The 16,431-nt window shown below is 37.7% G+C and overlaps 2 protein-coding genes across 2 annotated transcripts in view; both read right to left on the reverse strand.

The window, feature by feature from the left end:
- Nucleotides 1-4,720, reverse strand: part of camta2 (calmodulin binding transcription activator 2) — a 58,983-nt gene extending 54,263 nt beyond the window's left edge. The window contains exon 1 of the mRNA XM_079803014.1: nt 4,672-4,720. The gene's annotated coding sequence lies outside the window, so the exon portion shown is untranslated. The remainder of the gene's footprint in view (nt 1-4,671) is intronic.
- A 3,073-nt stretch (nt 4,721-7,793) lies between these two features.
- LOC307117857 (stress-associated endoplasmic reticulum protein 1) lies at nt 7,794-15,741 on the reverse strand. Its single transcript, XM_079803031.1, has 3 exons — nt 15,527-15,741; nt 12,907-12,982; nt 7,794-8,516 (listed from the first exon to the last, which is right to left on the reverse strand). The coding sequence occupies exons 1-3, from the start codon at nt 15,608-15,610 to the stop codon at nt 8,476-8,478; spliced, it is 201 nt and encodes a 66-aa protein (XP_079659157.1). The 5' UTR covers nt 15,611-15,741; the 3' UTR covers nt 7,794-8,475.
- Nucleotides 15,742-16,431: the final 690 nt, after the last annotated feature.

Raw genomic sequence — 16,431 nt, forward strand, 5'->3', positions numbered from 1 at the left:
ATTGTTATATACTTTTTGAGAGCCTGTTTGCAAAAGCGTCAGCATTACAGCCGCTAACCGAAACAAATTTGAATTTAGATTTATCGGCCAATATATCGGTTACCGGCTTTCAAATATAAAGAATTATCATATCGGCCAAAGTTTTTATTTCGTGCATCCAAAATGCTTTTTAAGGAACACAGCAATCAAGGCATTCAATGTTGCATGAACAACCTTTTGCACTGATATGCACATTTTGGGCGATACCGATAATTCTCTATATTTGAAAGCCGGTATCTGATATATTGGCCAATAAATCTAAATCCAAATTTTTATATAATTTTTGAGAGCCTGATAACAAAAACAAAAGTTTCACCATTACAGCCGCTAACCGAAAGAAAATCTGGATTCAGATTTATCGGACCATATATCAGTTATCGGGTTTCAAATGTTGAGAATTATCGTATCGGCCAAAATGTTCGAATATCGGTGCATCCCTAATGCTTTTTAGGGAGCGCAGCATTCAAGGCATTCAAGGTTGAATGTACAACCTTTTGAAAACCGATATGCAAATTTTGGCTGATACCGATAACCGATAATTCTCTATATTTGAAAGCCGATAACCGATATATTGGCCGATAAATCTAAATCAAAATTTTTATATAATTTTTGAGAGCCTGATAACAAAAACAAAAGTCTCAGCATTAAAACCCACGTCCCAAACACAATTATGATGCTCTCGGTATAATTTTATGTAGCCGATAGGGCTGGGCAATATGGCTGAAAACTGTATCACGATATAAGGGTATCATAACGGTTGATATCGATAATTTTTTATATGTTTTATGACCTATTTAAAATAAGGACCAGGAGAAAAATATTTTACATTTAAACATTTTTATTTTAAACTTAACCTTCCTCTGATTATAATCCCCTCAGTTAGAAATGTCAACACAACCATGGAAAACACTCAAATAATTAAAATATAAACAAGTCTAAAATTTCAATTATCTCTTAACATTAAGACGCAGTGCCTCCATTATTTTTTTGTAACGGTTACCGTTTAGATGCTTTGTCATAAGGCACTGATGCAGAGTAACATTACTTCTCCATGTCGTTTCAAAGGCTGAATCCAAAATCGCCCCCTATACCCTTAAATAGGGCACTATTTGACCAGACATGATACAGTTACATGATTGGCTGTCAGCCTGTCACTCCCTACGTTGCATGGTTACCAGAGAGCGAGTGCCTTTGATCATGCAACCAAACTTGCTCCGCAACCTCTGGTTTCTTCCGACGAAGAAAAAAATATTTTTTTTTTATCGAACACATTTTTTATTTATAACGATTACGTGTCTATCGAGATACATATCGTTATCGTTTTATCGCCCAGCCCTAGTAGCCGATAGTGTTGTCACGATACTGGAATTTCTAACTTCGATACGATATTCGATATTCGACACCATTTTCGATACCACGGGGAAAAAATGCTGCATATACTGTCAAATAGATATTTTTAATATAATTTATTTTTTTGTCCATCTATTGAAAGTGTAGGTGATTAAAAATTTCTTCTGAAGAGATCACTTTATATAATAAAGCTTTTAAGGTTTTTCTCATATATAAACGTTGATCAATTACCATTAAAATTATCTCACAAATATTTGCTAACTAATTGTGTTGCAATAGCTACAGCACAAGGAAGTAGATAGCAATTTAACTTTAGAAATATCGATAGTTTTGACAATACTAGTAGCCGTTATGACAGACTTTGCGCTTGCAACCGTATTTTCCTTTTTGAAGTGAATTTAATCATATTTCAAGCAATTCATAACCCATCATGGCGAACAGTGCGCATCTGAAGTGTCTCAACTGAAGGAAATTACACATTATTTATCAGCTTTAATATATCTGCAAATTTTCTTATTGGGCCAATAACGCAAACATTAAAAATGAATCATCAATGGCAGGGAAGCGTTTTCTCATAAAAGACGAGATAACAAAAGACAGAGAAAAATCACTCACTGCTCTTGACCGAATAACTTTAATAATGGTTCATCTATATTTCTACAGAGAAGACTATGAAGTGATATTTTACATTTGATCACTATTTCTGTAGCTTAAAATCTCGTTTAGACCTGAAAAGAACAGTTTTTCAATTGTGTGTTTGTTCTGTTGTATTTATGATTATGTATATACTGTAATACAGTACCAGTCAAAAGTTTGGACACCAATGGGAAAATGTGTTCAAACTTTTGACTGGTACTGTACTATAATATACACATAAATAATATCGGCCGATATATCGGTATCTGAAATGTCTTACTCCATAATATCGGTATCGGCCCCCAAAAACCCATATTTTTTTAATTTGTCTGATATATTAAAGCCGATAAATAATGTATAATTTCCTTCAGATGAGACACTTCAGATGCACACTGTTCACCATGATGGTTATTAATTGCTTGAAATATGATTGGAATCATTTCAAAAAGGAAAATACTGTTGCAAACTTAAAGCGTCATATCGGCTACATACAATTATAACGAGAGCATCATAGTTGTGTGTTTGGGACGTGGGTTTTAATTCTGAGACTTTTGTTTTTATAATCAGACTCTCAAAAGTTTTATGAAATTTTGGTTTTCGATTTATCGGCCAATATATCGGTTATCGGCTTTCAAATATAAAGAGTTATCGGTATCGGCCGAAATTTGTCTGTCAATCCAAATTAAAGTCCAGTTTGCACCTTAAACTAGGGATGCACCGATCTAAACATTTTGGCTGATCCCGATAATTCTTAATATTTGAAAGCCGATAATCGATATCTTGGCCGATAAATCTAAATCCAAGTTTTTATATACTTTTTTAGAGCCTGATTACAAAAACAAAAGTCTCAGCATTACAGCCGCGTCCCAAACACACATTTATGATGTTCTCATTATGATTTTATGTAGCCGATATGACAGACTTGCACAATTAACTGTATTTTCCTTTTTTGAAGTGATTTCAATCATATTTCAATTCAAATTAAAAAAACAATTCTTATCAGGCCGAAAATGCTAACATTAAAAATTATCATATATCGGCCCATACCGATTAGAGCCCGACCGATATGGGTTTTTGGGGGCCGATACCAATATTAGGGAGTAAAAAATTCAGATACCGATATTGGCCGATATTATTTATGTGTATATTATAGTACAGTACCCGTCAAAAGTTTGAACACACCTTCCCATTGGTGTCCAAACTTTTGACTGGTACTATATATTACAGTATATACATAATCACAAATACAACAGAACAAACATACAAATGAAAAACTGTTCTTTTCAGGTTTTTCATTGGTCTAAACTAGATTTTAAGCTACAGAAATAGTGATCAAATGTAAAATATCACTTCATTTTTTCACTGTATAAATATAGATGAACCCTTATTAAAGTTATTCGGTCAAGAGCAGTGAGTGATTTTTTTCGCTGTCTTTTGTTATCTCGTCTTTTATGAGAAAACACTTCCCTGCCATTGATGATTCATCTGAAGGAAATTATATATTATTTATCGGCTTTAATATATCAGACAAGTTTTCGTATTGGGCCGATAACGCGAACATTAAAAAAAAATATCGGCCGATATATCGTGCATCCCTAACAATAATGCATTAATATACAAATCTATGTTCAGATTGTGACAGAATTATCACAAACTTGATCACACAGATATCCGCATACAAGATTCCTCAAACAACAACAACAACACAACAAACAATTTCCTCCAATCAGCACTCTAGATACAGCATAGCCCCGCCTCCAATTAATTCACACATGAAAAAGTCTCCAGACATGATTTAAGATTTATGAAAAAACAATGTATAAGTTCCTTTTAATATAATGTTGATGCTGATATATGTAGACATCAGAATATATGATATAATCCATAACCAAATGTGTATTAATGTTTAAAGATGAAAAATGTCAGTTGACCATGTGACAGTTTTGGTCAAGTTTCATGACATTTCAAAACATTGCAGACTACATTAATGATAATTTGAGCAGCATGTGTTAATGATCAATATCTTTAATTAGCCAGAGTTGTGTTATTGTGTTTACATGGTCCTGTGTGTGATTCACACACTCACCACAACACACTGTGGCACTACTATGGTATCAGATCAGGCTACTGGACGATTACCATATTCACCATTTAAACAATCATCACCGAGTACAAAACATGGTATTTCTGTAAGAGCCATAAACGCAACGTTTCCTGCACACACACCCATAATAGCGCACACACACCCATAATAGCGCACACACACACACACACACACACACACACACACTAACGTTATATGTACAGACAGGGCTGACGACGGCGACAGGACCGAACCAAACTACCTGAATGAGTTTAATTATTATATTCATAAACATAAATACATATGACAAACCCCAAGGTCCCGGTCTGACTGACAGACACACACACACACACACACACACACACACACACCTACAAACACACACACACACACACACACATTAACGGGATAAAAACACACACACGATACACTAATTGCAGGAGTAACGGAAACACACACACGAAACGGGACCGAGTCGAACCGTGCGAACGGGTTCTGATTAACGGCCGCTCGCGCGCTGACAGTAACGCGTAACAGTAACAGCAACGGATTCCGCCACTTACCTTCCGCCTTCACGAGCGCCGCCATCTTCTTCACACCACTGACGTCACCTAGGCGTGCGCCCGCTGGACCCGAGTGCGCGCATCGAGAGAGAGAGAGAGAGAGAGAGAGAGAGAGAGAGAGAGAGAGAGAGAGAGAGAGAGAGAGAGAGAGAGAGAGAGAGAGAGAGAGAGAGAGAGAGAGAGAGAGAGAGAGAGAGAGAGAGAGATAGATAGATAGATAGATAGATAGATAGATAGATAGATAGATAGATAGATAGATAGATAGATAGATAGATAGATAGATAGATAGATAGATAGATAGATAGATAGATAGATAGATAGATAGATAGATAGATAGATAGATAGTGACATGAACAGCAAGAGGTTGAGGAGAATAAACACTTTCTTTATTTTCTTTCTTTATTTTACTTAAAATAATTGAAAAACCTTACTTAAACTTAAAACTTTACTTAAAAAAACCCTTGAACACATTCCTAGTGTATTGGATAATATAAAATAAATATATATAAAGATTTACACTGGCAGCTCAGAGCTGGACAGCAGCATTTAAGTATGAAATTGAATTAAAATTAAAACACTACATAGACTTCACTATAAAATATACATTGAGCAACTGTATTAAAGTTTTTCAGTCAAGAGCGGTGAGTGATTTTCTCTTTGTCTTTTGTTGTTGTATTAACATTAACGGGATAGTTCACTCAAAAATGAAATCTGAATTCTGTCATCGAGAAATGAATATAGGTTTGGAACAATATTAGAGTGAGTAAATAATTACATAACTTTACAGTAGAGGTGAACTGTGATGGATGGATTGATGGGTTTATGGATGGATTGATGGGTTTATGGATGGATGGATGGGTTTATGGATGGATGGATGGGTTTATGGATGGATGGATTTATGGATGGATGGATGGATGGATGGGTTTATGGATGGATGGATGGGTTTATGGATGGATGGATTTATGGATGGATGGATGGATGGATGGGTTTATGGATGGATGGATGGGTTTATGGATGGATGGATGGATGGATGGATGGGTTTAGGGATGGATGGATGGATGGGTTTATGGATGATGGATGGATGGGTTTATGAATGGGTGGATGGATGGATGGGTTTATGGATGGGTGGATGGGTTTATGGATGGATGGATGGGTTTATGGATGGGTGGATGGGTGGATGGGTTTATGGATGGATGGATGGGTTTATGGATGGATGGATGGGTTTATGGATGGATGGATTGATGGGTTTATGGATGGATGGGTTTATGGATGGATGGATTGATGGGTTTATGATGGATGGATGGGTTTATGGATGGATGGGTTTATGGATGGATGGGTGGGTTTATGGATGGATGGGTTTATGGATGGATGGGTGGGTTTATGGATGGATGGGTTTATGGATGGATGGGTGGGTTTATGGATGGATGGGATGGGTGGGTTTATGGATGGGTGGATGGGTTTATGGATGGATGGGTGGGTTTATGGATGGGTGGATGGGTTTATGGATGGGTGGATGGGTTTATGGATGGATGGATGGGTTTATGGATGGATGGGTGGGTTTATGGATGGATGGGTTTATGGATGGATGGGTGGGTTTATGGATGGATGGGTTTATGGATGGATGGATGGGTTTATGGATGGATGGGTGGGTTTATGGATGGATGGATGGGTTTATGGATGGATGGGTGGGTTTATGGATGGGTGGATGGGTTTATGGATGGATGGATGGGTTTATGGATGGATGGGTGGGTTTATGGATGGATGGGTTTATGGATGGATGGATTTATGGATGGATGGATGGATGGGTTTATGGATGGGTTTATGGATGGATGGATGGGTTTAGGGATGGATGGATGGGTGGATGGGTTTATGGATGGGTGGATGGGTTTATGGATGGGTTTATGAATGGGTGGATGGATGGATGGGTTTATGGATGGGTGGATGGGTTTATGGATGGATGGGTTTATGGATGGGTGGATGGGTTTATGGATGGATGGATGGGTTTATGGATGGATGGATTGATGGGTTTATGATGGATGGATGGGTTTATGGATGGATGGATGGGTTTATGGATGGATGGATGGGTTTATGGATGGGTTTATGGATGGGTGGGTTTATGGATGGATGGGTGGGTTTATGGATGGATGGATGGATGGATGGGTTTATGATGGATGGATGGGTTTATGGATGGATGGATGGGTGGGTTTATGGATGGATGGGTTTATGGATGGATGGATTGATGGGTTTATGATGGATGGATGGGTTTATGGATGGATGGATGGGTGGGTTTATGATGGATGGATGGGTTTATGGATGGATGGATTGATGGGTTTATGATGGATGGATGGGTTTATGGATGGATGGATGGGTGGGTTTATGATGGATGGATGGGTTTATGATGGATGGATGGGTTTATGGATGGATGGATTGATGGGTTTATGATGGATGGATGGGTTTATGGATGGATGGGTGGGTTTATGGATGGATGGATGGGTTTATGATGGATGGATGGGTTTATGGATGGATGGATTGATGGGTTTATGATGGATGGATGGGTTTATGGATGGATGGATGGGTTTATGGATGGATGGATGGGTTTATGATGGATGGATGGGTTTATGGATGGATGGATGGATGGGTTTATGGATGGATGGATGGGTTTATGGATGGATGGATGGGTTTATGGATGGATGGATGGGTTTATGGATGGATGGGTGGGTTTATGGATGGATGGATGGGTTTATGATGGATGGATGGGTTTATGGATGGATGGATGGATGGGTTTATGGATGGATGGATGGGTTTATGATGGATGGATGGGTTTATGGATGGATGGATGGGTTTATGGATGGATGGGTGGGTTTATGGATGGATGGATGGGTTTATGATGGATGGATGGGTTTATGGATGGATGGATGGATGGGTTTATGGATGGATGGATGGGTTTATGGATGGATGGATGGGTTTATGGATGGATGGATGGGTTTATGGATGGATGGATGGGTTTATGGATGGATGGGTTTATGGATGGATGGATGGGTTTATGGATGGGTGGGTTGGTGGATAGATGGATGGGTTGTTTTATGTTAATACCCAGTATTTTTAAAGTAAAACACAGCACCGATAGAGAAAATATCTTTTATTTGTATAAAATCATCATCACAGCATCAGTTCCTGTGAGAGGCGGAGCTGCAGGTCCACATGGCTCCTGATGTCTGACTTCACACATTTCTCTGAGCTCATACAAAATCTCATGAACAGCTGTGTTTCCATCGACCCGTCTCTATGCACATTCTGGGATATCGCATAAAAATAAATAAATAAATAAATAAAAACGCTGGATGGAAACGCCATTTACAGAATAAAGCAGAGGCTGTGATTGGATAACTGGACTAACCAGCGGACCAATGGCATCGCAGCATCTCAAATGTTGGTTTGGTGGCTCTGAGATGCCCGACTTCCATTTTTATTACGGATATTTGGTGCCAATTTCCCAGGAAATGATGATTTTGTTCTCTTGAACACATGGGATGGAAACGCTGCTTTATTCGCAAATGTTGTGTGAAACTCCAAGATAAAGTCGCAACTTTGGATGGAAACATAGCTATTGTTTTACTTAAAACGACATGAATCCGAACAATAAAACTAAAATCAGAGAGTCATGAGAAGAATTACACCCATCGTAAAACATTCAGCCCTGACATGCTTGAGTCACACACACACACACACACACACACACAGAACTGAAATCAGCTGTAAACAACTAACAGATTAACCGAAGAAGTCGTCCATGGAAGATCAGGATCACATTCCCTGCCGGATGCTCTGGATGATCTGGAAGATGGCTGAAAGTCAAACAGACACGCATATTAACGTTGAAATATGTTGAACGCCACAGGATTTACATCTAAGATCTGTGAAACAACGCTCTCGTTATGGACAACATGTAAATATCCCGACCAACCAGACTCGATGTAAATAAACACCATGAGATATGAGATAAAGCATCTCTGAAGGATCATATTCAAAGTCAATGTGGAAACAACAAACCAGTAATAATGTCCCACAACTGCTCATTCTGAGCTAAACTAAAGCTTGAAAGTTACATCTAAACGCCTGGCTGGATTCAAATATTATTATTTTTTATTGTTATAAGTATTCTTACTGTATGTTGTCTTTAATTATTCATTTACTTTATTCATATATATATATATTACATTTGCATAGTTTGTTTTGTCTGCTGGTGTTATGCTGTCTCTTTGGTTCTGTATGTTGGTCTGTAACTCATGTCAGTTCGTGTGAGTTCAAACCTGTTCCTAAAAAGAAAAGATTTTTAAAAAAGTTGAAGAAAAGAAGTAACAGAAATGTAATGCATATGCTGAAAAAACAAGGATGGATGGGTAGATGATGGATGGATGAGGGATGGATGGATGGTGGATAGATAGATAGATGAGTGATGGATGAATGGATGGATGGACAAATGGATGGACAAATGGATGGATGGATGGGTGGGTGGACAAATGGATGGACAAATGGATGGATGGATGGGTGGGTGGACAGATGGATGGACAAATGGATGGATGGATGGGTGGGTGGACAGATGGATGGACAAATGGATGGATGGGTGGGTGGATAGATAGATGAGGGAGGGATGGATGGATGGGTGGGTTGAAGGATAGATGGGGGATGGATGGGTGGATAGATGAGGGATGGATGGGTGGATGGATAGATGGGGGATGGATGGATGGATGGATAGATGAGGGATGGATGGGTGGATGGATAGATGGACGGCTGGATGGATGGATAGATGGACGGCTGGATGGATGGATGGGTGGGTGAATGCAACGATAGCTACGATAGATACAACGATAGAACTATCGAACAATAGATGCAACGTCACAACGATACATAGAACGAGAGATCCAGCGAGACATCTATAGATATGCTAGTTATGACAATAGATAGAACGATACATACCACAATAGCTACGATGATAGATACGCTAGATACGATGATAGATAGAATGATGGATACAACAATAGGTAAGATGATAGAACGATAGTTACAATGATAGCTACGATAATAGCTACGCTAGATACGACGATAAATATGACGATAGATAGAACGATAGATACGTTGATAGCTACGCTAGCTACAACGATAGATATGACGATAGACACGATAGCTACGCTAGATACAATGATAGATACGACGATAGATAGAACGATAGCTACGCTAGATATGACGATAGATAGAACGATAGCTACGCTAGATACGACGATAGATAGAACGATAGCTACGCTAGATACAACGATAGATAGATACGACGATAGATAGAACGATAGCTACGCTAGATACGACGATAGATAGAACGATAGCTACGCTAGATACGACGATAGATATGACGAGACACGAAAGCTACGCTAGATACGATGATAGATACGATGATAGCTACTAGGGATGCAACAATACAGTTAGTCCACGGTTCAATACATACCTCGGTTTTTAACCACGGTTTTCGGTTCGGTTTTTTGCTATTCTATTCTTAGCCAACAGGAACAGCAAGAGGTTAAGGAGAAAAAAGACTATTTTTTTATTGCAATACTCTTTCTTTATTTTACTTAAAATAATTGAAAAACCTTCCTTAAACTTTAAACTTTACTTTAAAAAAAAAAAAACCTTGTACACATTCCTAGTGTATTGTATAATATAAAATAAATATATATAAAGATTTACACTGGCAGCTCAGAGCTGTACAGCAGCATTTAAGTATGAAATTGAATGAATAAATGTAAAAATAAAACACGTATAGACTTCACTATAAAATATACATTGATTCTTATTAAAGCAACTGTATTAAAGTTTTTCAGTCAAGAGCAGTGAGTGATTTTCTCTTTGTCTTTTGTTGTTGTATTAACATTAACGGGATAGTTCACTCAAAAATGAAAATTCTGTCATCGAGAAATGAATACAGTTTTGGAACAATATTAAAGTGAGTAAATAATGACATAACTTTAGAGGTGAACTGTCCCTTTAAGGACAGCGTGTTCACTATAGGCTGCGCCGCTGTCAATTAAAGACCTGCGTGCATCTAATATACAGACACAGGCGATTTTACTTTCACTTTGGACATATCCAACTGTGTTTATGTAAACCTTGTGTGTATTTGACAGTATTAGTGCAGTAAGACGACTACTTAGTTCAGTAATCACGTGTTTGACAGGCGTTTAGTGCACGCGCTCGGAAAAGCGCATGTTAAAACCGCGCACGCGAATGAACCGGCAAGGCTTTAAAACGCATGCAAATAATGAACATTTGTGATTGTGAATTACTATAGTGTTCCGTGAGTATAACCATTAACGTGTGATGTGAATGTATGTCACGTTGTTCAGTATTGGGATGGAGGAAAATGATAGAATTTGCAGAAAAATAATTAATTCAATGCAAAACCGCAAAACCGCAATTCACAAGCGCGTATTGAACCGTGAATGCCGTACCGAACGGTTCAATATTATATTGAGAATTGTGGCATCCCTAATAGCTACGCTGATAGCTACGCTAGATAGAACGATAGATATGACGAGACACGATAGCTACGCTAGATACGATGATAGATACGCTAGATACAACGATAGATAGAACGATAGATACGACGATAGACACGCTAGATACAATGATAGCTACGCTAGATACAACAATAGATAGAACGATAGATGCGACGATAGACACGATAGCTACGCTAGATACGATGATAGATACGAAGATAGCTACGCTAGATACAACGATAGATACGACGAGACACGATAGCTACGCTAGATACAATGATAGATATGAAGATAGCTACGCTAGATACAACGATAGATAGAACGATAGATACGACGATAGACACGATAGATACGCTAGATACGATGATAGCTACGCTAGATAGAACGATAGATACGACGATAGACACGCTAGATACGATGATAGCTACGCTAGATACGACGATAGATAGAGCGATAGACACGATAGCTATGCTAGATATGATGATAGATATGATGATAGCTACGCTAGATACAACGATAGATTGAACGATAGATACGACGATAGCTACGCTAAATACAACGATAGATACGATGATAGCTACGCTAGATACAACGATAGCTACGCTAGATACGACGATAGATAGAGCGATAGATACGACGATAGACACGATAGCTACGCTAGATATGATGATAGATACGATGATAGCTACGCTAGATTCAACGATAGATAGAACGATAGGTAAGATGATAGAATGATAGATACAACAATAGATACAACGATAAATATGACGATAGCTACGACGATATGCTAAATACGACGATAGCTACAATGATAGATACAATGATAAATATGACGATAGAATGATTGATACGACGATAGATCCGACGATAGACACGATAGCTACGCTAGATACAACGATAAATAGAACGATAGCTACGCTAGATACGACGATAGATAGAACGATAGCTACGCTAGATACGATGATAGATACGATGATAGCTACGCTAGATACGATGATAGATAGAACGATAGACACGATAGCTACGCTAGATATGATGATAGATATGATGATAGCTACGCTAGATACGACGATAGATAGAACGATAGATATGACGATAGACACAGTAGCTACGCTAGATACAATGATAGATAGAACGATAGCTACGCTAGATACGACAATAAATAGAACGATAGCTACGCTAGATACGACGATAGATACGATAGATACGACAAATACAACGACAAATACAACAATAGATACGCCGATAGATAGGTAAGATGATAGAACGATAGATACAACAATAGATACAACTATAAATATGACGATAGCCACAATAGATACGCTAAATACAACGATTGATGCAATGATAGATACGATAGATACGACGATAGCTACGATGATAGATACAACAATAAATATGACGATAGAATGATTGATACAATGATAGATACACTAGATACGACGATGATACATACGAAGATAGATACGACGACAGATACGACAATAGGTAAGATGATAGAATGATAGATATAACAAAAGCTACGATAGATACAATGATAGATAGAACAATAAAATGACGGACAGACAGATAGAGCCATGCCTCGAGGGGAGCTTTTCTCCACAAACACCTACACACGTGATTGGGTGTGATTATGAACGAGCACATCCTGTAACTGATGTAATAACGTCGAGCTGTTTTCTCATCTCACCTGAGCCACAGACCACAAACACAAAGAGTGCGAGGAGCCACGGACCCACCGGAGACTTGTCCTCGTTCACCACACGCTGCAGGACAAACACATTCACTTACTCAGATCCATCATCACATCCATGATCAAACACACGTTTCAGAGTATGGGGCTTCATTTGTGCCAAAAACCACTCGACTGCTTAGTGATATATACATTCGTCCACACCGACAGTCATTGCGAACTTAAAAATAAATGAGTTTGAATGCATTCGGAGGCAGGCGTTTCAGAACCACCAAACCAACATCTGAGACGCTGCGATGTGATTGGTCCGCTGGTAAGTCTAGTTATCCAATCATGATTCATTTAGATACGTTGTAGTGTATATTTCAACATTCCTTCTGATGTTCATGCATGTTTTTTTCATGCTATAACATATTAAAGTGGAAGAAAAGACGAGATGTCACATCACATTTTAAGGTAGGCTAGGCAATTTCGGAGAGGCTAGCAAATTTTGAAAGCATAAGGTCCCACCCTCCCTTCAGAGCATCTCCAAAGCCACGCCCCCTCCAAAACACATGAACGCGCAGAGCGGAGTCTGCAAAGCGTCAAGAGATGGCGTTAAATTACCAAAGCACATAACATCACAACAATAGATCCTTTAGTCCATTCCTATTATTGGTTGCGATCACGATGTAAAGAGAGTTTCAACCAGTATAACAAAAAGTGTTTATAAAAAGAGGTTTGAAACAGTAAATGGTGACAGAATTTTCATTTTTGGGTGAACTATCCCTTTAAGAGCGTAAACACACAATTTTTTGTTAAAATTATTTGATAAAATGGACAGAATTTGAAAGTTTCTTATCATAAATAAGCCGATAGACGACTGCTTTTAATTGATATTATCGCCCAATGAATATCGATTATTGGCCGATATATCGGTGCATCCCTAAAATAATTATTATATTAATAAATCACAATATAGCTTTTTTAATCTTGGTTATTAAAAAATAAGAACAAAAATGCAAATTACAAACAGCAGAACAAATACAATATAAGAAAGAAACTAATTAAATTAATAGTGCTTTATTTTCATTTGACATAAAGAAGAAATAGAGACATTGAATCAAATGTAAAAGTCACTTTAAACTGATTTGTATTAAAGCTACAAAGGGTATTGTTACATATGCAACTTTTTTATTATTAAAATAGCTTATAAAAACAATAAAACAGGTATGGTCGCAACATTTTTGGAAGAATTTTTTGGAAATTTTTGGAAACAAATCGGAAAATTTCAGCCCCTATGCAACCCTAAAACCCAACTTTTATTCGACAGCTTTTATTCCACAGCTCTATATCAGGCTAACGCAAGGAAAAAAGTCCTCAAGAATATGATTATTTTATTGAAGAAAAGTAAACAGTCAGTAATACAATACAAACAATAGGAGAAATACAATAGAAGAAAAAAAAGTTGCTTTTTAATGTCACAAAAATATAACACTGTTTGCTTAAAACTTTGCTGGGTTAAAACAACCCAATAGCTGGGTTTGTCCATTTTCAACCCAACTTGGGTTGTTTTTAACCCGGCATTTTATAGAGTGCACTAACTGTTATTTTGATTATTTTCTCACCATCATACCAAAACTATGAATATTATGAGAAAGCACGTAGACGAATCCTAAGAACTTTAGATTCATTCACGGTTTAACTAATATCCCCTTAAATAAAAGGAAATAATTATACATAATACATTTAGTTTGACCTAATTTCATATACATAAGTGCAAGTACAGTAAAACCCAACCTTTATTTTTGGTTCTTGAAAAAGAAATGAAAATATATTTCAAGACAATTTTTAATTCACATAATAAGAAATTCAAACTGTTTCTGTCTGTGAGTCCTTTAATATATATATATATATATATATATATATACACACATATATATATATATATATATATATATATATGTATGTGTGTGTGTGTGTGTGTGTGTGTGTGTGTGTGTGTGTGTGTGTGTGTGTGTGTGTGTGTGTGTGTGTATGTATGCATGTATGTATATGTGTGTGTGTGTGTGTGTGTGTGTGTGTGTGTGTGTGTGTGTGTGTGTGTGTGTGTGTGTGTGTGTGTGTGTGTGTGTGTGTGTATGTATGTATATACATACATACATACATACATATGTGTGTATATATGTGTGCGTATACATGTGTGTAGATAGATAGATAGAACAAAGATAAATGCATCTGAATGTTTTAGAAAACTCAATATTTAAAAAATATAGACGTTCTATTTGTTTACCTACATGGATCTGTAAAATTCACACAATAATAATAATAATAATAATAATAATAATAATATAAAACTGAGATGAACGGACGACACAAATAAAACAGCCGTTATGCAAATATATTGAGCGAAACAGTCGACAATGCTTTTGACACAAATAGTACTCCATACTTCTGTTATATTTCAGAAAACATGGTACTAATAGCAAAACACATGGTAGTTTTGTTAGTGGTGAATGTGTATTTTATGCGTGTGTGTGTTGATGTTGTGAGCGTAAGTATGCGTAGTGTATGCGTAGTGTGTGTGTGTGTGTGTGTGTGTGTGTCCATATATTGTGGGTCGCGGGAGCGCGCGTACCGTGGTTTTCTGCACGTGTCCTCTCTGTGTGATCGTCTTGCTGTGTTTCTCGTTTGCTACTTTCATCCGCTGCACCGCCGACATGATGCTGCCGCTGCTGGAACGCGTCGCGGGAGGCGGAAGATCGCGCTGGGCCGGTAAACGGAGCGGGTTTGTCCGGCGATTCGGTTCCGTTCAGGTCGCTCGAGCTGCACAGCAGCGGTATCACGTGAGCCGGCGCAGGACACGCCTCCTCCTTACGTCACACCACTGAACCGGTTTTATTTGAAAGATATGCGAAAACTACCACTTTAAAACGTTGTATAATTGTGTCCCTCCTGTTTTCGATGCATTTATTTGTTTACTATAGTATTATCTAAAAGTCTTGTTATATCAATAAATACATAAATAGGCTATATATTCTATTTTATATATTCATGTTGATTGGGACATTTTTTCCAGTCATATCAATGACAAAAAGTGTCCCAATCACCCGAATTTATATGTGTGTGTGTGTGTGTGTGTTCACACTTGTACAGTTACTTACTAAGCATAAACATACTGTAATTTGGATCTTTTTCTGTTGTGAATCTGTGCAGTTTCATTGTTGAGAGAGACACACACACACGTTCAGTCAGGTTCAATTTCAACAACACCTTTAATTTAGATGTTAAATAACATTTATGGACATCACACAAACAAGTTTTAACTTGTGTTAAATATTGAGAACAAGTTCTCACTCACAAAATGTCTGAACAGAAGCTCTGTCAAGTCAAACATGGTAAACAAAACTGACTGGACAATCAGCCAGAGGTCACACACACACACACACACACACACACACACACACACACACACACACACACACACATCTCAGGATCTTAAAACGACAAATATGTCAAGTCTTGCGTTCGGTGTAAAAGGCC

This window comes from Gobio gobio, assembly GCF_949357685.1.
Source record: "Gobio gobio genome assembly, chromosome: 21".
NCBI lineage: Eukaryota > Metazoa > Chordata > Actinopteri > Cypriniformes > Gobionidae > Gobio > Gobio gobio.